The 23155-nt window shown below is 57.0% G+C and overlaps 1 protein-coding gene across 2 annotated transcripts in view; it reads left to right on the forward strand.

The window, feature by feature from the left end:
- Positions 1-480: 480 nt before the first annotated feature.
- LOC105483379 (Rap associating with DIL domain) overlaps positions 481-23155 on the forward strand; it is a 37131-nt gene continuing 14456 nt past the window's right edge. The window contains exons 1-7 of one of the 2 annotated variants that reach the window (XM_071095412.1): positions 481-757; positions 2089-2336; positions 3467-4099; positions 6470-6507; positions 16167-16327; positions 21377-21489; positions 22264-22501. In XM_071095412.1, the coding sequence (XP_070951513.1) occupies positions 2274-2336; positions 3467-4099; positions 6470-6507; positions 16167-16327; positions 21377-21489; positions 22264-22501 (1246 nt within the window). In that variant the 5' untranslated portion in view covers positions 481-757; positions 2089-2273. The remainder of the gene's footprint in view (positions 758-2088; positions 2337-3466; positions 4100-6469; positions 6508-16166; positions 16328-21376; positions 21490-22263; positions 22502-23155) is intronic. The other variant, XM_071095413.1, reaches the window with a different exon arrangement.

The raw sequence follows: 23155 nt of genomic DNA on the forward strand, positions 1-23155 counted from the left end.
CCTGGGCCTGAGGAGGCTGTGGGGCCTTGCCTGGAGGAGCAGGGTACACTCAGCTGCGAGCCACTTGCCTGGGGCTGCAGCCCCAGGGGACACGGGCCTGGGACATCCTGTGCCACATTTGTGGCCAGGCCCCCTGGGAGCCCCTGGGACTCTAGGAGGAGAAGCAACCCTTCCTGCCCCATGGCCCTGGGACTTCTAGAAGGTCACTCTGAGGTCACCTCCTGCAACCCGGCCCCAGAGTTGGAAAAAACTTGGGGGCCAGAGCATCATCTGGAGTTGTTTTTGTTCTTCTTTCGGATCTGACCCCACAGTTGTGCAATGAGGCTGAGCTGTGGGGCTCATAAGGCTTGTGGGAGTGGCAGGTGGGACGAGGTAGGGGAACCAGGCCCCACCTGCTGGGCACCTGCTGCCCGCCAGGCTGGGCCGGGTTCTGCAGCCGGCAGGAGCACAGGCAATGAGCAGCCAAGCCCAGCAGCCTCGCACTGCGGCTGGGCGGCCTCCCTCACGCCCCAGCCCCCCGCGGGCTGCAGATGCACAGGCTGCCGGCTGCCTTGGGAAGGACGGTGGGGCCACTGGCGCTGGTAAGGGTCGTCCTCGGCCAGCTGCCGCCTCCCTCCATCCGGCTTTTGTTTGGTTTTATTGGGAATGGCTGGAGGAAAGGCCGCCACAGATGGGGACGGATCTTAACCTGAAAGGCTGCATACAGGGAACTCAGCAGAGGGCTCAGAAAAGACAGCGCCAGGTCAGCTGGGGACTGGTGAGCGGTTTTCGTCTATTGCAGCTGACTGGCTTTCCCAGAGCATGCATTTAGAGTATGTGTCTGTATTTATGAGATTTTACGTCTTCTTCTAAGGGTGTGTGTTATCTCTGAACTGTGTGTGCATGTTTGTGTGCACATGTATATGTTAATGTGTGTGGGTGCATGTGTGTTGGCATGAGTGTATGTGTGTGCACGTGTGTTTGTGTGTGCATGTGTGTTTTGTGTGGGTGCATGTGTGTGCATGTGTGTGTTGGCGTGTATGTGTGTGCCCATGTGTGTTTATGTGTGTGTATGAGTGTGTGTGCATGTGTGTATGCGTTTTTGTGTGGGTGCATGTGTATTTGTGGGCATGTGTATGCACATGTGTGTTTGTGTGTGTGGCTGCTTTGGCTTGGGGGTGTCAGAGGCAGCCTTGGGAAGGAGGCAGCCATGCTGTTGCAGGAGGAGGCTATCGGCAGCCCCATGGGCTGGGGTGACGTGGCTCAGTGACACCTCCTCCTTGTAAAGTGGGGGCAGGATGATGACCAGCCTGTCTCATCTCATGAGAGCACCCCCCCAGGGGAGTTTCGCCTGGTGCCCAGATGGATGGGGCAGGGCTCTGGAGGTGGCGTGGTGACCTTGCAGAGGCCCAGGCTGCCGTGGGAAAACGTTTGTGGTTTGAGGCCCTGTGGGCCGTGGTGCTGGCTGGTTGGGCAGGCCTCGTGAGACCCAGGGCTGCCAAAGGCAGGCGTGGTCCCCTCAGCCTGAGGATTTGACAGGCAGGCTGCTGGCTCTGAGATTGTCCTGCGGGTGCCATGGTGATGCCAAGGCATTGTCTGGTTTTTCAAGGGGCGTGGCTAGAGGGCAGAGTCCTTGAGTCTCCACCAGACCTGTTTTGACAGAACAGTGACAGGCATTAGGACATGTGGCTTAGTGGGATTTGAGCTCAGGAGGATCTGGGACGTGGGCGCTGTTAGATTAGACTTTTTTTTTTTTTTTTTTTTTTTTTTTGCGGGGGATGGAGTTTTGCTCTTGTCACCCAGGCTGGAGTGCAATGGTGCAATCACAGCTCACTGCAACCTCCGCCTCCTGAGTTTAAGTCATTCTGGTGCCTCAGCCTCCTGAGTAGCTGGGATTACAGATGCGCACCACCACGCCCAACTAATTTTTGTATTTTTAGTAGAAATGGGGTTTTCACTATGTTGGCTAGGCTGGTCTCGAACTCCTGACCTCAGGTGATCCCCCCACCTCAGCCTCCCAAAGTGCTGGGATTACAGGGGTGAGCCACCACGCCCAGCCCTGGTGCTATTAGACTTCTAACTGTTCACCCTGCGTTGCTTCTCTTCCAGGGATAAACGCCCAGGCCCGGAGGCTGCAGCGGAGTCGTGCAAAGGGAACCCCAGCCCTGGCCCTGGGGGATGCCCGGAGCTCTCCTCCGCCCCGGTTGCGCCGCACAGTCAGTGAGACCAGCCTGAGCCCAGTGAACGCCCTGCCTGCTGCCACCCAGGGCTCTGAGGAGCCCGGCCCGGACACCATGCGGTACTCGCTGTACCATTCCCCGCACTTGCTCCTTCTGCAGGGCTACAGCCAGCAGCACGTGAGCCTCCCCTCCTGACACTCACTGCTCGGTGCCACTGCAGGGACAGCAGGCGGGACTCAGAAGTCAAGGCCTCCTCCCGCCTTTAGCCCAGTCGGCCACGAGCTCTGTGGCTGCAGCCCCTCTGTCTGTGCCGAGGCTGTGGAGTGGGGTGGCAAGGGCAGATGTAGAGTCATCCACATTTTCCCTGTCCAGGCCACGGCGGGCGGCAGTGGGGGCTCCTCACTTCCCCAGCCCCAGAGTGGGTGTCCTCAGCACCAGGCGCTTTCAGGGAGAACTCCTCAGGCCTTCCCAGGCTGGGTCTCCCACCTGGCTCTGGGGAAGGGCATGGGCAGGTGGCCAGAGCAGGCGGCCAGGGCCAGTCTGCTTCCTGCTCCAGGCGAGGGGGGTGCTGAGTCACCAATTGGTGGCCACATTCTCTGAGGGGGCACCGAGAAACGGCCCTACCCCACCCCCACCTGCCCAGAGCAGTTTCTCACCACTTCCATCTGAGCAGGCAGGCTGTCGCCCCAAGCAGATGCCAGGCACAGGGCCGCCTCGCCTCACCTTGCGGGACACTTGCCCTGCCAGACACCTGTTTTCCCTGCCCCCTGCTCGCCCCGCCCCTGCTCGCCCCACCCCTGTTCGCCCCGCCCCCTGCCCTCCTGTGCAACCAGCTCTTTTGCTGCTCATTTCCATGAGCACTTTACAGCCATAGGGCTCCTGTGCGCAGGTCTCAGGTGGCATCTTCTCTCGGGGCGGTGCTCCCACACAGGCGGCGGTGCTCCCACACAGTTTTGGGGATGACCTGGGGGAAGTTATGAAGTCCTTGGTCCAGTCTGTAGAACCAGTGCCTGTTTCCCCGCCGGCCCTGACCTGGCCTCGCCCTGTCTCAAAGTTGGGTCGCTCCCGGGTGTCTCGTGTGCCCCCTGAGCTCCTCTGGGAAACCAACCTCCACTGGGATGGGCCCGGACATCGAGAGGCGGGTTCCTGAGAGCTGCCGGGGCTCTGGTTTGGGGATGGCCAGGGACATGGAGAGCCTGCAGGGACAGCATCCCAGCCACGCGGCTTCAGCAACCAGTGACTAAAGACCGGCCACTTTTCCCGTGTGCTGCTTGCATTGCGCCTGCCCTGAGCGGAGTCTCTTTCAGGACAGCCTGGTGTATGTGCTCAACCGGGACCGGCACACGGTGGGCCAGCGAACCCCCTCCAGCAAGCCCAGCATCAGCCTCTCGGCCCCCGACATCCTGCCTCTGCACTGCACCATTCGCCGGCACCCGCTACCGGACAGCGGCCAGCCCGGGGGGAGGCTGGTCCTGGAACCCATCCCCGGGGCGCCCATCTCCGTCAACTTCTCCGAGGTGGGGCGCAGGACCGTGGTGCTGCACCACGGGGACCTGCTCTCCCTGGGGCTCTACTACCTGCTGCTGTTCAAGGACCCCGCGCAGGCCCAGCCCCTGCCGGCCCGGGCCTTGGCGCGCCTCCGGGCCGTGCCGCAGAGCTGCCGGCTGTGCGGAGCCGCGCTTGGGGCCCGGGATGCCACCTGCCCTACTCAGGCCGCCCTGCCCCGGCGCCAGCAGCTGCTCCTGGAGTTTGAGCCCCACCTGGAGGACACGCTGCTGCAGAGGATCATGACGTTGATCGAGCCAGGCGGCGACGACCACAAGCTGACCCCCGCCTTCTTGCTGAGCCTCTGCATCCAGCACTCGGCCACCCACTTCGAGCCGGGCATGTTTGGGCAGCTCCTGCTCAAGATAGCCAGGCTGATCCGCGAGACTATCTGGGTCAGTGTGCTGGGGTGGGTGGTCTGGGTCGTGTGCTGGTCTGGGGGAGGAGGGGGCCCGGAGCTGGCCCTGGCTGGGGGGCGGGAGCGCCTCTATCTGACCCCTACGGTGCTGTGCCGCTGAGCGCAGGGTGGCCCTTCCCTGCCTGTCGCTGCCTCCCAGCCCCACAGGCCACCAGAAGCAGCCCCAGAGCCCAAGGCGTCAGTTGCAGCACTTTGCCTCTCAGGGTGGGGCTTACATGGGGTCCAAAGTCACCTCCTGAGCTCTGGGCTTGTACCCTCCCTGGGGTCCAGCTGGGCCCAGCACTGTCACGTGCCAGGAGTGAGGTGCCCCTGAGCCTGGGCACCACGAGGCCAAGGTGACATTGATAGCTCTCACAGGCCCCTACCCAAGAGCCCCAGAAGCCCCTGTCTGTGCTAGTGCCCTGTGCTTGCTGCCAGGGGCCGGTTGAGCAGATATCCACTGGAGCCACCCCTGATCCGAGTTTGGAGGTGCAGGGCCCGTCGACTTTTGTGCGTTGACAAACTTTCCTCCAGGCCAGCGTCTCTCATCCCCGGCCCTGTGGACATTGTGGCAGGAGAGCTCCTTGCTGTGGGTCTGGCCTGTGCATTGCAGAGGATTCAGCAGCATCCCTGGCCTCCACCCCTTGATGCTGGTCACACCCCGCCACACACACACATACACACATCCATGGCTACGGGCATTGCCAATGTTCCTGGGAATCCAGTGTGGCTGCCAGTGGGCAGGACTGCCCTGGACCCATGAGTGCTAGAATAGGCATCACACAGTCATGGCCCCCCCGCTGGGCCCCACCCCACAGTGACGTGGCTCCCAGGGACCCAAAGGACAGCTCATAGTTGTTCAAGTTCGTTCAGAGACCCTCCGACCCTCGCTAGTCTGGGCCCTGCAGACATGGGAAGGGGGAACCGCTTGCCTGTAGAAACCTCATTAGTTTCTCATATAGGAATCCACATTTTAAATGTCTGAGACTTTTAAAAAGTAAAAGCCAGCACAGGCTGCCCTGTCCAGAGGTCAGTAGGAGCCGTCTCTATGCACTGTGGGTGTTGTAATCCGGGTGTCTGCGCCTCGTTCCCTCGGGTTCCTGGCATGGGATTTGATGGGAGTGCCACTGCAGCATGCCCCTGTCCCTTCCGTGCAGTCACAGACACAGGGCCAGGTGATGTCTGTGTAGTGTGCGTCCACATCGTGGCTGCTGTGACCGAGAGTTACTTGCTGGCCAGAAGTCATAGGTTTTCGCACGATCATTGTCATTTCCCGAGTCTCGTCTGCGCCAGGCACTTACTTACAAACCAAACGCTGTTTAATTTCTTTCTCACAACCACCCTCACGATGTAGATACCGCATCCCACGTCACTGAGGTACCAGGGAAACTGAAGCCAGGGGGTTGTAAGCCACTTGCGGAGGGACCCGGGTCCCAGCCTGCGTCCTAGCCACCTGGAGCTGGCTGTGTGGCTGGCCCACTCCCCGCAGCACACCAGGGCTCACCCTGCCCCTAGGCTACAGGCTCTGAAACAGAGGCTCCCAGATGTGAATCGCCTGGCCCAGGAATTGAGCTTATAGACATCAGACCGAGCCTGAGTTCACCTCTTGCCCCCGCACCCACTACCCCATGCGAATGTTATTTGCGCGTTTGTTTACTGAAATGTGTGACTCTGTCGCCACTGCCCTGTCCTCATTCCTCACCAAACATATAGGCAGATGCTTAGAGTCTATGCGCAGTCAGCCATCACGGTTACATTTAGCTGGATAATAACTTGCTACTAAGCCAAGAATAATTTTTTGTTTTTTTCTGAGATGGAGTCTCGCTCTGTCACTCAGGCTGTAGTGCGGTGGCGTGATCTCGTCTCACTGCAACCTTCGCCTCCCAGGTTCAAGCGATTCTCCTGACTCAGCCTCCCGAATAGCTGGGATTATAAGCATACACCACCATACCCGGTTTATTTTTGTATTTTTAATAGAGATGGGGTTTCACCATGTTGTCCAGGCCAGTCTCGAACTCCTGACCTCAAGTGATCTGCCCACCTTGGCCTCCCAAAGTGCTGGGATTACAGGCGTGAGCCACCTTGCCCAGCCTCTACTATTTTTTAAATAGCTGGTTGTTATGTAAGCTAGAGAGTTGTGAGATACTCTATTGTAGGAAACTTGTAGGTCACAGTCAGTAATGAAATGGGAAGATGTTTAAGTTACATGGAAAATGTCCTTTCCAGCACAGCTTGAATAAATAGTGTCACACAGGATGCCTGGGGCAGCACGGCTTGTTTTCATGTCAATGGTATAATGTGTATCTGAACGTGTCCCTGTGTTAGCCTGTTTTTCTCACTTGCTTTTTCTCCTGCTTTGTAATTGTAGGAGAAAACCAAAGAACTAGCAGAGAAACAGGCGCAACTGTGAGTATGACCTGGTTATTGTGCCCGTCTTTGAGCAGCAGGTCCCGGGGGCTCACACTTCCCGGGGGAGCCAAGTCCTGAGGGGTCTCCCCACGCCTTGGGGTCAGCTCCGGGCTTTGTCCTTCCATCCAAGCAGCGACCTTTTTTGCTTCTTTAGTCATCACCCTGGGAAGCTCTGAGTTGGGAAATTGCTTCAGGGCACCCTTAAGACTGGATGGGTGAGATCTTCTTTTTTTTGTTTTGTTTTGTTTTGTTTTGTTTTGTTTGAGATGGAGTCTTGCTCCATCCCCAGGCTGGAGTGCAATGGTGCAATCTCGGCTCACTGCAACCTCCACCTCCCAGGTTCAAGGGATTCTCTTGCCTCAGCCTCCCGAGTAGCTGGGACTGCAGGTGCGCACCTCCATGCCCGGCAGTTGTTTTTTTTTTTGTATTTTCAGTAGAGACAGGGTTTCACCATGTTGACCAGGCTGGTCTCGAACTCCTGAACTCAAGTGATCCACCTGCCGTGGCCTCTCAAAGTACTGGGATTACAGGCGTGAGCCACCATGCCTGGCTTTTTTTTTTTTTTTTTGGAGAATCTTCACAATTTTATTAAGTATGTATTTTTCACTTTTATTTTAAGTTCAGGGGTACAAGTGCAGCTTGTTATGTAGGTAAACTTGTGTCATGCAGGCTTGTTGTACAGATTATTTCATCACCCAGGTATTAAGCCTTGTACCCATTTGTTGTATTTCCTGATCCTCTCCCTCCTTCCAGCCTCCACCCTCTGAAAGTCCCCAGTGTCTGTTGCTCCCCTCTCTGTGTCCACGTGTTCTCATCATTTAACTCCCACTTGTAAGTGAGAGGGTATTTAGTTTTCTGTTCCTGCGTTAGTTTGCTAAGCATAATAGCCTCTAGCTCCATCCATGTGCCTGCAAAGGACAAGAGCTCATGCTTTTTTTTTTTTTTTTTTTTTGAGATGGAGTTTCGCTCTTGTTGCCCGGGCTGGAGTGTAATAGTGCGATCTCGGCTCACTGCAACCTCTGCCTCTCGGGTTCAAGCGATTCTCCTGCCTCAGCCTCCGGAGTAGCTGGGATTACAGACATGCACCACCACACCCAGCTAATTTTTTTTTTTAAGCAGAGTCTTGCTCTGTCGACCAGACTGGAGTGCAGTGTCGTGATCTCGGCTCACTGCAAGCTCCGCCTCCTGGGTTCATGCCATTCTCCTGCCTCAGCCTCCCAAGTAGCTGGGACTACAGGTGCCTGCCATCACGGCCAGCTAATTTTTTTTTTTTTTGTATTTTTAGTGGAGACGGCGTTTCACCTTGTTAGCCTTCTCCTCCCTTGCTCTCCCCTGATTCTGGGTTAGAAGTAACCTGCTCCTTCAGGGAAAGGCGCAGCTCCTGGGTTAGAGGTAGGGCAGTGCACCGCCACTCTCCAACGGCTGTTTGCACAGAAAGCACTATCTCTACCCTAGACACTGCTGGCGGGCTTGGGAAACCATTTGGTTGGATCTGATACAGACGCACAGCCCCTGTGGCCCACATTCCCACTCTCGAGTGGGCCCTGGAGAGACACCTGCTTGTGGAGGGCAGTGTGTCTGCACGGGAGCTGAAGCCGCCACATGACTCCTCCAGGCAGAGGGCTCAGCGGTAGCAGGGAATGACCTTCAGCCACTGCTCTCTCAGTGCAGCTGAATCCAAGACAATGCTTGGAAAAAGCACCCAGCACAGTGTCTGTGGTATGGTTAAATGCATATACACACACACATACACACACACATGTGTGATATTCACAGCCAAACCATCCTGTTTAAGACACACGAGAGATGACACTGATGAAGGCAGAGTGGAAGGTGGTGGCCATGCTAGGCAGTGAGGGAGGGAATGCGTCTGGGGGGCTCAGGCTGAGTGGCTGGCAGCACCCCATTAAGTCAAGCTGTGGTACACAGAGGCTTGTGTGATTCCCATCCGTGCCTTTATTAGTCTGTTCTCACACTGCTAATAAAGACATATCCGAGACTGGGTAATTGTAAAGGAAACAGGTTTAATGGACTCACAGTTCTCACAATGGACTCCCATGGCTGGGGAGGCCTCACAATCGTGGCAGAAGGCAAAGGAGGAACAAGGGCACGTCTTAGATGGCGGCAGATGAGAGAGCGTATGCAGGGGAACTGCCCTTTCTAAAACCATCAGATCTCGTGAGGACTCATTCACTATCAGGAGAAGAGCATGGGAAAGACCCGCCCCCATGATTCCGTTACCTCCCACTGGGCCCCCTCCCACAACACTTGGGAATTGTGGGAGCTACGGTTTAAGATGAGATTTGGGTGGGGACACAGTCAAAGCCTGTGAGTGCCTCACCTACCAAAAATGGTCCATCCATAAAGCCCATTATTGCCATATGTGCCTGCTGATGTCTACCCTAGGTCCATCCTTCTTTCAAAGGTAGGAGGGACAGGCATGGGACAGCTTGGGGACCACTGACCTGGAGTCCCCAGCATCCCCACTGCCCGGCCCAGGGAGAGCTGAGCTCTGAATGCCTTCCACTTTCACTGGCAAACACCTGCTCCCTCCAGCCAGGTCCTGATGCCATGCATTGGGGTGGGTCCTGGCCTGTGAGATCTGGGACTGTGTGAGGGACCCAGGCTCTGCCTCCCAGCCTGACAGGAGGGGGTTCCACAGAAGCCAGGCCCTGGACAGCATCGAAGGGTGATTGACAGCCTGACCCATGGCGAGGAGGTGGTCCAAGCCCGGGCCCCTACAGTGGCGCCTGGCATCTTGTGGGCTTTCAGTGCTGAGGAGAAGTTTGCATGGGAGTTGGGACTGGCCCAGTGACAGGCATGGTGGCCTCCCTCTGGGGCTCTGCTCCAGGACAGCTGGAGTTCTGAGGTTGAGGCAGGGTGTGGAGGGGATGGCAGTGTACCCAGCCCTCATCCTCCTAAGTGCTGAGGTGTGGGGAAGACTGGAACCTTCCACCCCAGCGCCTGTTTGCTGGGCAGCCTGCAGTCTGAAGTGCAGCTCTGGGTGGACCCAGCTTCCTCGTTGACAGGAAGGCCGGGCCCTCTCTGCTGCAGCTGTGCGCTCATGCTGTGCGTTCCGGAACCGTCATCGTTAGGGCATAGAAACAGCCCTGTTTCCATCCCTCATGCACGCCTGGGGGCCTTTTCCTTTTTCCTTTGTAAAATAATGAATCACTTACGAAACCCAGAACAGTACAGACTCCGTCACTCATCCGTGAACCCACACCTGAAACTGACGTGATGATGATGATGATGATGATTTGGGATTTAATATTACTAACATTTTGTTTGCCCTGTTTGCCTCAAATCTTTGTGTTCTGTGTTTCAAATTGTGGATGACTACTGAATTTGACTAAATCATTTTCTGCATCTGTGATCATCATTTCCCCCCTTTAGTCTGTTAATGTGGAGTCCTACATTCCTAGGTTTTCTTTTTTTTTGAGACAGGGTCTCATTCTGTCACCCAGGCTGGAGTGCACTGGCGCGACCTCAGCTCGCCACAACCTCCGCCTCCACCTCCTGGGCTGAAGCGATTCCTGCTCCTCAGCCTTCAAGCAGCTGGGACTACAGGTGCGCGCCACCACACCCGGCTAATTTTTGTGTTTTTTGTAGAGATGGAATTTCACTATGTTCACCCAGGCTGGTCTGGAACTCCTGAGCTCAAGCAGCCTCCCACCTCAACCTCCCAAAGTGTTGGGATTACAGGCGTAAGCCACCGTGCCCAGTCTATATTTTTAATATTTCAAGGAGCCTCCATACTGTTTTCTGTAAAGACTGTACTAATTTATATTCCCACCAACAGCGTGCAGTCCTTTTGAACACCTGTCATCTGTCATCGTTTTGATAATGGCCATTCTAACAGGAGTGAGGTGGCATCTCATTGTGGTTTTGATTGGCATCTCCCTGACGATTAATGATGCTGACTGTTGATCTTTTTTGTTTTGTTTTGTTTTGTTTTTTGAAATGGAGTCTCGCTCTGCTGCCCAGGCTGGAGTGCAGTGGCGCGATCTCAGCTCACTGCAAGCTCCGCCTCCCGGGCCCACGCCATTCTCCTGCCTCAGCCTCCCGAGTAGCTGGGACTACAGGCGCCCGCCACCACACCCGGCTAATTTTTTGTATTTTTAGTAGAGACGAGGTTTCACCATGTTAGCCAGGATGGTCTCGATTTCCTGACCTTGTGATCCGCCCGCCTCAGCCTCCCAAAGTGCTGGGATTACAGGCGTGAGCCACCGCGCCTGGCTGACTGTTGATCTTTTAATTAGGATTTTCCCATCTGAATTAATTGGTAACATCGGTCTACATTCTTTTATTTTTTGCATTGTCCTTGTCTGATTTTAGTAACCAGGTTCACAGAACATGAATTGGGGAGCTTTCTCCATTTCTTAGTTCTCCAGATTGGTTCGTATGAGGTGAGGGCTGGCCCTGAAGCTTTGCTGGAAGAACATCTGGGCCAGAGTCCTCGGGGAGGGAGACCCGTGTTGGCTGAATCCCTTTCTTTAGTGATGATTGGTTTATTTCATTTTTTATTTATTTTTGTTCTTTTCTGAGATGGAGTCTTGCCCTGTCCCCCAGGCTGGAGTGCAGTGGCGGGATCTCAGCTCACTGCAACCTCCACCTCCTGGGTTCACGCCATTCTCCTGCCTTAGCCTCCTGAGTAGCTGGGACTACAGGCATCCGCCACCACACCTGGCTAAGTTTTTGTATTTTTAGTAGAGATGGGGTTTCACTGTGTTAGCCAGGATGATCTTGATCTCCTGACCTTGTGGTCCGCCCACCTCGGCCTCCCAAAGTGCTGGGATTACAGGACTACAGGTGTAAGCCACTGCTCCTGGCGCTGTTTTGTTTTTTTTTTTTTTTTTTGAGACAGTCTTGCTCTGTCGCCCAGGCTGGAGTGCAGTGGTGCAATCGCATGTCACTGCAGCCTCCGCCTCCCAGGTTCAAGCAATTCTCCTGCCTCAGCCTCCTGAGTAGCTGGGATTACAGGTGCCTGCCACCATGCCTGGCTAATTTTTGTATTTTCAGTAAAGACGGGGTTTTGCCATGTTGACCAGGCTTGTCTTGAACTCCTGACCTCAAGCAATCTGCCCACCTTGGTCTCGCAAAGTGCTAGGATGACAGGCGTGAGCCACACTCCCGGCCTGTCCTGATGATTCTTATTGCCCTAGAATCTTTCTTTCCCTGGGATGAGTACCACATCCCTTTTCACTGGTTTCCCATTCGCCTGATCAGTTTTTTCCAGCCTGTACGTGGAACCAGGGAAAGTTTACCTTCACCCTTTCTGTGTCCTTTTGTTTTATGTTTTGAAAGCGATTGTTTATTCACCTGACTTTGTTAATGGGCAAGTTGAATCTATTTAGGTTTATTGCCATTCCTGATGTCTTTGGCCACATTTTTAACATCGGTTTCACACTGTTTTCTGTGCCTTTTGCCTTTAATTTTTACACTTTCCTATCTGATTGGATTTTTTTTTTTTTTTGAGACAGAGTCTCGCTCTGTTGCACAGGTTGGAGTATAGTGGCTCGATCTCAGCTCACTGCAACCTCTACCCTCTGGGTTCAAGCGATTCTCATGCCTCAGCCTCCTGAGTAGTTGGGATTACAGGCATGTGCCACCACACCTGGCTAATTCTTGTATTTTCAGTAAAAATGGGGTTTCACTATGTTGGCCAGCTGGTCTCAAACTCCTGACCTCAGGTGATCTGCCTACCTCGGCGTAATTGGATTTTTTAAAATTCCCCTTTTCCTTCTTTATTAGTTTCAAAGTAATTCTGAAAATATTAATATCTTCATCTTTTTGTGGAACACTAGATCTCAGGATGCTTCGACCTCCATCCTCACTTCCAGGCTTTCATTTTATTACTTACATTATTCCAGCTTCAGCTTGCTTTTAACACTACTGTGTCTTAAATCATTCTTTGTTTTTACTTCATTTAATTTAATTAATTACGGTTTTTTGAGACAGGGTCTCACTCTGTTGCCCAGGCTAGAGTGCAGTGGTGCAGTCAGAGCTCACTGCAGCCTCAACCTCCTGGGCTCAAGCGATCCTCCTGCCTCAGCCTCCTGAGTAGTTGGGACCACAGGTGTGCACCGCCATGCCCTGGCTAATTTTTGGATTTTTTGTAGAGACAAGACTGAAGTGATCCTCTTGCTTCAGCCTCCCAAAGTGCTGGGATTACAGATGTGAGCCACCGCACCTGGCCCCCAAAGAGCACTTCTAACAGTTTCCTGCAATATATTTACCACTTCATTTCCCTTCTTGTCTTTCTTTCTTTTCTTTTCTTTTTTTTTTTTTTTCTGAGACAGAGTCTTGCTCTGTAGCCCAGGCTGGAGTGCAGTGGCGTGATCTTGGCTCACTGCAACCTCCGCCTCCTGGGTCCTGGTTCAAGCAATTCTTCTGCCTCAGCTTCTTGAGTAGCTGGGATTAGAGGAATGCACCACTATGCCCAGCTAATTTTTGCATTTTTAATAGAGACAGGGTTTCACCATGTTGGCCAGGCTGGTCTTGAAGTCCTGACCTTGTGATCTGCCCACCTTGGCCTCCCAAAGTGCTGGGATTACAGCTGTGAGCCACCGTTCCTGGCTTTTTTCTTTCTCTCTCTCTCTTTCCTTTTTTCTTTCTTTCTTCCTTTCTTTCCGGGTGTGACGGCACTGGCTGAGCTGTCTGTGGCTTGCTTTCTCACTCACGACCTCTCCAGGTTGGTGGATGTGGCTGACCCACTTTTTGGGGTGCGCCGTTCCCTGGTCCTCTCCTGGTGGACGTGACAGGCATGCATAGGCCGTGGCCGGCGGCTATGCTCTCGCCTCTGTGCTCCTTGTGGGCCCTGCGAGTGTTTCCGTCGCCTTGGTTCCCAGGATTGGGACTCCAGTGCCTCCCTTCACCCGCAGGAGATACCCGCGCCCTGACCGGCCTGCCCCAGCCAACTGCGCCCATTCCTCCTGTTGGGCTGTGCTGTTCCTGCTGAGTGCCCTTCCCCCTGCCCTCTTCTAGAACTGCCCCAGCCAGCTGCGCCCGTTCCTCCTGCCGGGCTGTGCTGTCCCTGCCCGAGTGCCCTTCCCCTCTGCCCTCTTCTGCTCCTCCATCCACACAGGTCTGGGTAGAATGGGCTGGATCTTCATCATTCCCTGGGCCCCCACTCACGTGGCCCCAGGTTGGCAGGTGGGAGCGTTCAGCGCTGACCTGGCCCGAGTCTGATCCTGAAACTCCAGTTGCAAAGCCTGGTCGCTTGTTTTCCGGGAGAGGCCTGTCTACCCTCTGGGTTCCGGTAAAATTGAGAAGGGCAGCAAATGTTGAAAACAAGATGGAATTAGTCTCCGAAGAGCCCAGTGAATCCTTTAACTGCATAAAAAGCTCCTCTGCCCATCTGCAGACACGTGTGTCCTTCAAGCCAGTGTCCAGAATGGGCAAAAAGGAGCAGGACTTTAGCTGTGCCAGATCCATGAGCAGGTAGCGGACCTGCTTAGCTGCCAGAAACAGGAGAGACAGTCTCAGGCCAGTTTCTTCCCTCCCCAGCTGTGCGCACGCGAGAGAGGTTAACATTGTTTGTGGACAAAAGTGAAGTGACGTCAGAGAGAGCAGGCAACACTTGGGGCACCGGGGAGAATCTGGGACGCAGCCTGGGCTTCCTCCCCCAGCCTCGCTTGGCTACCCAGTTGGGGAGAGAATAGGGAGGAAAACGGCCTCAGCCCTTCCCAGATGCCCTCACACACTGACTGCCTTAAGGTCCTGGTGGCATTTCCTGTGGGCTTGGCACCTTTAGAAGGACCCCAGGCTGGGTCCACACACCTTGGGCTGTGCGCGGTGGTCACTCTGACAGCTGTCCAGCCTTGAGCCTGGCTCTGCCCCGGGCCTGGGGGCAGGCACTGGGCTTGCACCATGCCCTGTGGCCAGCAGAGTGGCAGCCGCCTGGCTCACCCCTTAGAATCCCCCCAGTAAAGGACACAGGTGACAAGGAGTATCCTGGCCAGCCACGGGCCAGGCAGCAGGGCCGCCCTCCACACCCCAGGCAGTCCCAAGTCAGATCTGCATGATTTGATCTGTTTGCAAAACGATCCTTCCTGCTCACCACTCGGGCACATGGCTATTTGTGTCTGCCAGCTGCAATTATGGAGGCTTATGGATGAATGCGTCCTCTGAGCTGCTAGGGACCCAGGGCGTCCGAGGCAGCCTGTCCAGTGGCTTAATGCTAAGCTGGTGCCTGGACCAGATGAGGAACCTGTGAGAAAGACGTGTGGTTGGCATTTTAAACGAGGAATTACCCGGGGACCTCAGCACAGCCTCGCCGTATCCACCCCTCAGACGTTCCAAGAGGCCGGCTGAGGACACTAGAAGGCAGTGTCAAGTCACACCAGGCAGACACATCCTGCGGCTGGTGCCAGAGATGCAGGAGAAAGGGTTTGGGAGCTCTGAGCTTGGAAGCCAGCCTGACGGCGGAGGCTGCCTCCAAGGGAGGAGGCAGCCCTGATGTTGCCGTCATCCCCTGAAAAGGGAGCACTGAGTCAGGAGGCCGCAGGCCTGGGAGGGAAGGGCGCCACCCCACCCCTACCTGCATCGGGCTGGCCAGGGAGGGGCCTGAGCTACTTCTGCTTTTGTTACTCAGAGTAACAACGAACCCCATGGATACAGAATCAGGGCCAGGCATGGTGGCTCATGCCTATAATCCCAGCACTTTAGGAATCCAAAGCAAGAGGATTGCTTAAGATTAGGAGTTCAAGAGCAGCCTGGGCAACATAGTAAGACCCCGTGTCTTAAAAAAAAAAAAAAAAAAGTTTTTTAATAATTAGCCAGGGATGGCAGTGCATGCCTATAGTCCCAGCTGCTGGGAGGCCTCCTGGATTCAAGCGATTCTCCTGCCTCAGCATTCCGAGTAGCTGGGATTACAGGTGCCCACCACCACGCCCAGCTAATGTTTATATTTTTAGTAGAGACGGGGTTTCACCATGTTGGCCAGGCTGGTCTCGAACTCCTGACCTCGGGTGATCCACCCACCTTGGCCTTCCAAAGTGCTGGGATTACAGGCGTGAGCCACCATGCCTGGCCTCAATTTGGGTTTCTAACGATTGCCTCTGAGTCTTCAAATCACATGCTTTGCCTGCTACCCTGCGATTCATGGACTTTACATGTGATTTTCTGACTTCCTGCTTTAATAAAGTAGCATTTCATTTTGCCTTGTGCACCTCCCAAAATAGCTCTATTATTGTTTATTTCCTTTGATAATTACCTTGTTAACTTAAATAATATAATGGAACTGACATTTGTTGTTCTAAAAACTTCGGACCAGCCCCCACCCCCATGCACGCATACAGGCGCGCACACACATATTGGCACACATTCTGTCTCAGCATTCATAGCCACTTTATGATCTCATTCCAAAAGAGAAGACATGCAAGGCATTTATTTACCAAGGTTTTTTACCAATGGCTGTGGCATCCGGCTGTCTCCCTGCTAGGCTTGTAGGGGCCTCTGGCTGTCAGGTGTCGTGGGCAGATGCCAGGCGGGTACATGTATTGTTAAATGTCCCCACCCAGCAGTGTCAGGTTGACGGTTGCAGTTGTTGTCACCGTCCCGTGAAAACGCGCGTCCTTACTTAGAGAGAGTGGTAGATGCAGCCTCCTGGGTGTCAGGTCCCCGCATAACTCTTAGTCTTTCTGTCTTGGTAGCCAGGAGCCCATCTCGCTGGCCGGCTGCGCCATGGCTGATCTGGTTCCAGACTTGCAGCCCATTCTTTTCTGGATGTCTAATTCCATCGAGCTTCTGTACTTTATCCAGCAGAAATGCCCACTCTACATGCAGAGCATGGAGGAGCAGCTGGACGTCACAGGTACGGCTGGCGCTGCCCTCCGTTCCCCCCGCCGGCGCCCCAGGCAGGGGAGTGTGGCACCTCCTCGCCATCCTCAGGATCGAGTTGGCCATGATAGCAGGGATGGATTCATGCCGGGGCTTCCTCAGCCGCTGGGCTGCCATGTATCAGCTGCTCGGGGACGGCCTGTGAGGCTGGTGCTGGCGGCATGGGCCAGCCGGGCACCTCCCCCCACAGCGCCTTGGCGCTCAGTCTGTCCCCATCATCCCATGTGCTCCGTGCAGTGGCGTCCCCTTGACCACAACCCCACTCTTCTGCTTGCAGGAGGGCCCGGGGGGTTACACAGGTCACTCAGTAAGGGAGACAGATGCCACCGTCCACCATGAACCAAATGTAAGGGGCGGTAGAGAGAGCGTCGGCCATGAGACCGCCCCCCGTTCTGAGATGCACCATTGTTCCGGAAGGACAGATGTTGCCAGTCATCGTTGTGAAATTATAGATCATGCCGGTTTCATAGATTAAGATGTGGGAAATACACATTTCAGGATTTCTTTTTCTTTTTTTGAGACGGAGTCTCGCTCTGTCGCCCAGGCTGGAATGCAATGGTGGGATCTTGGTTCACTGCAAGCTCCTCCTCCCAGGTTCAAGCGATTCTCGTGCCTCAGCCTCCTGAGTACCTGGGATTACAGGAGCATGCCACCTCTCCCGGCTAGTTTTTGTATTTTTGGTAGAGATGGGGTTTCACCATGTTGGCCAGGCTGGTCTCGAACTCCTGACCTCAAGTGATCCGCCCACCTCAGTCTCCCAAAGTGCTGGGATTATAGGCGTGAGTCACCACGCCTGGCCAACATTTCAGGATTTCTGAAATACAGTAGGAAGTGTTCTGAAAATACTAAGGGAGAGGGTTTCCAACGGGGCAGTCTCGGGGGCTTCGTGAGGAAGGTGGTGTGGGGCCGGGCCCGGAAGCCGGGGTAGGATTTCGGCTGGTGTGTCTGCTGAGAACTGTGTGGGGCCTGGAATGGAGCCAGGTGGGGCAGCAGGACAGTGACAAGCGGGCCCAGGGGACTGGGGACCAGAGCCTCTCGTGGGCAGCCTTGGTTCTGCCCCCCTACGGCCTTGCTGTCCATCTACTGCCCTCACATCTGTGGGGTGGGCTGTCAGGAGGGCCCAGGGCCGGAGGGTCCTGAGTGGCCGTGGCGTTGTGGCCCTGCCTCTGGAGGACCCAGGTCAGTGAGTGGCGCATTCCGAGCTGCCCTGAGCTGTGTCTCCAAGCTGCTAGGGAGGCCCAGGCCTGGTGTGCAGGGACGGGCGCTCCCACGGGCTCAGTCTACCAGACGCTGCGGGGTCTCTGTGTACTCAGCTGTGTCCCCGTCCCTGGGAGGGGTCTGTGGCTGTGACTGCATATGAGACAACCCGGAGGACACAAGGCCAGGCAAGGTCCTGGCCGGGCTGTGTTGGGGGCGCTGGGACCTTGCTGTGCCCCCCACGCCTTAGGGGCAGTTTTCCTGAGAGGAGGGGCTCTCAGTGGTGAGAGGGAGGCGCCAGGGCATCTGCGCAGTGACCCTGTGGTGGGACAGGCTCCCACAATGCGTCAGGGCCCAGTCAGCCTCCAGGCGGGGGCCGGGCTGCAGAGACCAGGCTGGATTGAGGCTGCATGGAGGAGGCCGGGCCGGCCCTGGCCATGAGGTTGTGGGGTGGGGCCCCCGTTCCAGGGGGAGGCAGAGCTGGCTGGGATCTGTCTGAGTTCCTTCCTGCCGGCCACGATTCCTTCCCACTGTTTCCTTCTCCCCTCCTTCACGGGGAAGGGGACATGGGGTCCTGCCAGGGGATCCCGGGTCTGGGAGTTGGGGCTGACTTGAATATGTGGGGGTAGTGTCAACCCCTCCTGGCCTCAGTGGGCATCCAGGCCTCTGGCCTGTGCCCTTGCCCCCCACGTGACATGGTAGCCCCTGCCTGTCCACAGGGCCTGGGTCTAAGCTAGACCTTTCCTCTGGCTTTTTCCCGGAAAGTGACGTAAACGACTGTGTGTCTCTAAGTCTCCACACAAGTTTCCCACATCCATCTGCCTGGCTGCAGTCCTCCCCTGGGGTTCCTGGGCTCCCGGGACTCCAGTGCCTGTCGCCTCTCCCTGCAGACCTGACTCTGCCATCCTCTAGGGCTGGAGTTGCAGCCAGCAGGTGGCCCTGGGATGGAGGCAACTCCGGGGTTGCGGCTGGCCAAGGGCGACCCTCGCTGACGTTGCAGTGCACTTGGTCCTTCCATGTGACGGGGGACGGGGCCAGCTTAGGGGCCTCTTTTGTTCCGGCCCCCACAGAAAGAGTCAGTTCTCGGACCTGTGACTTTTGAGCTCCGTGTTCCCGGCGAGTCCCCGGCTGACTTTCCACGTTGCTTCGTGGCTGCCTGGGTCTGGTGGCTGCAGGCAGCTGGGTCCCATGTGGTCCGTGTTGGCTGCTCTTCATGGGAAAAATTGCTCCAGGCTGATGGAGCTGCTGCCTTTGGTCTTGGGAGGAAGTTATTTTTGGTCAGGGGCCTGGGTAGTGTTTGGCCCGGCGATGGGAGTCGGGGCCCAGGGACGCCCGCAGGCTCCTGGTGTCGAGGGCCAGGCAGGCGCCAGGGAATGGAGTGGGAGATAGCCCCCAGTAGGGGCCGGAGGGTCAGAGCCCCATCAGCCTCCTGACTCTCTGCAGGAAATGTCTGTGGGAAGAATTCGGAGAGCAGGGCTGTCCCGTCCTGAGAGTGAGTCACATGGCCATTGTCATTCCCCAAACACTGTTTTGTCCAAAGCTCTGATCCAGGCCCCTCCCGTGCCACCTCACACCATCGTGTGTGTCTCGGATTCTCTTCATGGCTGAGGCTCAGCGCCTTCTTCTTTAGGGACAGGGCCGGCTTCCTCAGGGGTCGTGGAGTTTCGGGGCAGGGCAGGGGCAGCCGGCTGGTGTGTCCTCTTAATGGCTTGTGGGCGTCGGAAATCCTCAGAAATCCCACCAGCCCTGGTACCACGGGGAAACGCGTCTCGGGGGATTTAGAAATGGAGTCTAAGGGCCAGGCTCACACCTGTCATGCCCGCACTTTGGGAGGCCGAGGTGGGCAGATCACTTGAGGTCAGGAGTTCGAGACCAGCCTGGTCAACATGGTGAAACCCTGTCTCTACTAAAAATACAGAAATTAGCAGGGCATGGTGGCATGCTCCTGTAGTCCCAGCTACTTGGGAGGCTGAGTGGGGAGAATCGCTTGAACTTGGAAAGCAGAGGCTGCAGTGAGCTGGGATTGTGCCCTTGCACTCCAGCCTGGGCGACACAGTGAGACTCTGTCTCAAAAAAAAAAAAAAAAATAGAAAAGAAAAGAAAAAAGAAAGAAATGGAGTCTCACGGCCAGGTGCAGGGGCACACACTTGTAATCCCAGCACTTTGGGAGGCCAAGGCGGGTGGATTGCCTGAGCCCAGGAGTTCCAGACCAGCCTGGGCAACATAGTGAGATCCCATCTCTACCAAAAATTAAATAAAAGAAGAAATGGAGTCTCAGGCCCTTGGGGGGTGGCTGGAGGCTGCTCTGTGGTTTCGTTCAGCACAGCCCCTGCCACCTTCTCCTCCTCCTGTCACTCCCACGCCCCGTTTCCCTCTTCCCGCTGGCACCCTGCCCTTGCCCAGGAAGTGATGTGGGGCTGGGTTCTCAGAGCTGGCAGCCTGAGGCAGTCGGGGTCAGGGCACCAGGACAGGTGGACGGGTCAGAGCTCAGCCTCCTGACCCGCCTGCCATGGCTGTGAATATCCTTGGCTGGTACTCGCTGTGGATGCCCTCGGGCCTCCTTGTGTGTCTCCACAGGCCTAGAGGCTTCTGGGCGCAGTGTTGAGGTTGGCAGAGCCTGAGAGCCCCTCACTGCCCTGGACCCCGGGGTCCCTCCAGCTGCCCTGCCTGGGTGCCAGATGTGACCCTGTGGGGCAGGCACTGGGGGATCTCACAGGTTCTTGGGGAGCAGGCTTGGTGGGTGGGGGCCAGGCAGCCCCAGGCCCCTGAAGGAGGAGCACCAGGAGCAGAGGAGCGAAAGTGACAGGGGCTTGTCCAGGGACTCGGCGCAGCATTGTCCTGGCCATGAGTGGGCGGCCTCCCGTGCACTCTGCGTGGCAGAGGGGCGGCTGGGGGCCTGTGCTCCTGGGAGGCCCGCATCGGGGTGAGTGTTGGCCTGGCTCACCAGGCACCACCCACGCAGCCCTGTCAGGTGCCCCGACAGGCAGCTCCCACGGTGCGGCCCCTCTGCCCCTCCTGGAAGAAGACCCCACAGGAGGGAGAGGAGGGGAGCTGTGGCCACCTACCTGGCTGCACTAGGAACACCGCTGTGGTCGCCGCCCACAGTCCCGGGAGAGAATGAACGCGCCTAAAGGCGGGACAGCAGGGTCCTGGCCCCTTCCCCAGGTGCTGATGGGACCCCCAGTCACTGAGACCACCACATGCCCCCTCACATTCTGGAAGCCCCCAGGAAGGCTCCACCCTGTCGGGAGCCTCTCACCTTCACGAGAGCCCCCACCCAGAGGGCAGGAACCACTCCGTGGGCAGCTGCCCCCAGCCTCAGCTCCAGCCGCCCCGGCTGACACCCGGGAGTGGGGGTGAAATAGGTGATTTGGGCTTTTTCCTCCCGAAAGACTGTTATGATTCCACGGAGTGGCAGCCACTCGGGGGCTGCTGCCAGAGTCCTGTGACCCATGTCGCGGGTGAGAGGCAACCTGTGGGGAGGGAGTTAGGACCTGCTATGTTGGGTGCAGTTGGTTGTAACAGAAAACTTATCAGAACGTGGGAGTGAATGAGCACTTAGGCAGGGCTGGGCATTGAGACGTTGGGTGTCTGGGCCCCTCCTGCCCCCTCCCCAGCATTCCCCTCCCCTGGTAAGGGCAGCGGCAGGTTTGCTGCACTCGTCCCAGCCAGGGCCCAGAGTCCCTTGGCCGGTTTATGGCATCCGGACCCCAGATGGGCGCGTTGGGCAGTGCCCGTGGCAGGGACAGAGCTGGCGGCTGGCTGAGTTGCTGCGTTCCTGAGTGCTGTGCCCATTGTGACCATCTGTGTGGCTGTCTCCCCGCAGGCTCTAAGGAGTCGCTGTTCTCCTGCACGCTGACGGCCAGCGAGGAGGCCATGGCGGTGCTGGAGGAGGTGGTGCTGTACGCCTTCCAGCAGTGCGTCTACTACGTCTCCAAGGTGCACGGACGGGCACTGCTTCTGCACTCAGGCAGCTCCTGGGATGAAGTGGGACTCAAGCTTGTGCCTGTGGCTCTCCTAGGAGCCTTCTGGGGGGCTGAGGGAGGGGACCGTGACAAGCTCCACTTCAGCAGGGAGCAGTGGCTGCAGGTTCTGCAAAGGCCCAGCTGCACCCCCCACGCTTCCTCCTCCTCAGGTCGCACAGAAACCCTAGAACCATCCCAGCTCCCTCTTCCCCTCACCTTAGAACACCCCCTTCCTGCCATTGTTTCAAGGGTCAAGGATGAGGTGGGGGAAGCTCCAGCATGGGGCGCAAGGGATGTGACCCTGTTGTCACCCTGGACCCACGGGTGCCAGAGGTGCTGCCGCCGGTCCGCCTGTGACCCTGGTCAGCTTGGGGTGCATCAGGGGTGTGGTGAGCCACTTTCGGGGGAGTGGTGGCTCTCCCGTCTTTACCCATGGGTGTCTCCAGCCCCTTTGTCGGAGCCCATCCCCCCAGGCGCCACCTCTGTGCGCCTTCTGAGTTCATCTGTGCCTCCGACAGGAGCAGATACCCCTGCACCCCACCTCTGCTCCCAGCAGCCCCGGGAGGCAGCTCCTGTGTCCCCACACCCCACACTGGACGTTTGCAAAGCCGTGGCCTGTCCAGTAGGAAGCCGCCAAGGCCGGGTCCCTGCGAGCAGTGCATGGGTGGGGAGCTCGCTGGGTCAGGACCCCTGTCGGCCACCAGCACTCCTGGAAATGCTGGTTGCTGTCTTCTCTCGCCCCCGCCAGTCCCTGTACATCTGCCTCCCAGCACTCCTGGAGTGCCCACCATTCCAGACGGAGCGCCGTGAGAGCTGGTGTTCGGCCCCCGAACTGCCCGAGGAGCTGCGCCGCGTGGTGTCCGTGTACCAGGCAGCCCTGGACCTCCTGCGGCAGCTGCAGGTGCACCCCGAGGTGGCCTCGCAGATGCTTGCCTACCTCTTCTTCTTCTCCGGGACACTGCTCCTCAACCAGCTCCTCGACAGGGGTGAGGGCCTCATGCGGGGTTGAGGGGTCGGGGGCTCACATTCCTGGACGTGACGGCTGCTGGCGCCTCCCACGCCAGCTCCTGGGGTCGGCTCTGCCCTTGTCGGGCTCCTGCTCCCTGAGCATCTGGTGTCCCTGAGGGGTGGGAGGCCAGAGTGAGGGGGGGGACAGATTGCCACAGCGCATCCCTTAGGAGCCAAGGTCCCATCAGGGTTTCAGAGAAGCCACGGCCGAGAGGTCTGCATGGGGCCCCTTCCCTGTGACAGGGAGGGAACGGGCTCAGGGCATCACTGGCTGTCCCAGGTCTGTGCAGCCGCAGAATCTGGCCTTGGACCCTGCCTCACCTGCGGGGCTCAGGAACATTGGTCACTCCCAGCCAGGGCCAGTGCAGGGCATGGGGAGACCCAGGTGGTGGCAGGCCCCCGGCACATGTGTGTGGGGGTGGGAGAAGGTCCCAGCCAGGGGCTGCTCTGTGGAGTCAGTGGCTGTCACAGCCCACCCTGCCCTGCTACGTTCACCTCCCACCGCACCCCCGCTCCAGAGAGGGGTTGGAGGCTGGTCAGTTGCCTTGGAAGCCAAGGGAAGGTCTCCTGCCTGTCATCGAGCTGCGATGTCCTCAGTGGCCCAGAGCCGGGAAGGGGAGGCTCTGGGGACA

This window comes from Macaca nemestrina, chromosome 4 (assembly GCF_043159975.1).
Source record: "Macaca nemestrina isolate mMacNem1 chromosome 4, mMacNem.hap1, whole genome shotgun sequence".
Taxonomy (NCBI): Eukaryota; Metazoa; Chordata; class Mammalia; order Primates; family Cercopithecidae; genus Macaca; species Macaca nemestrina.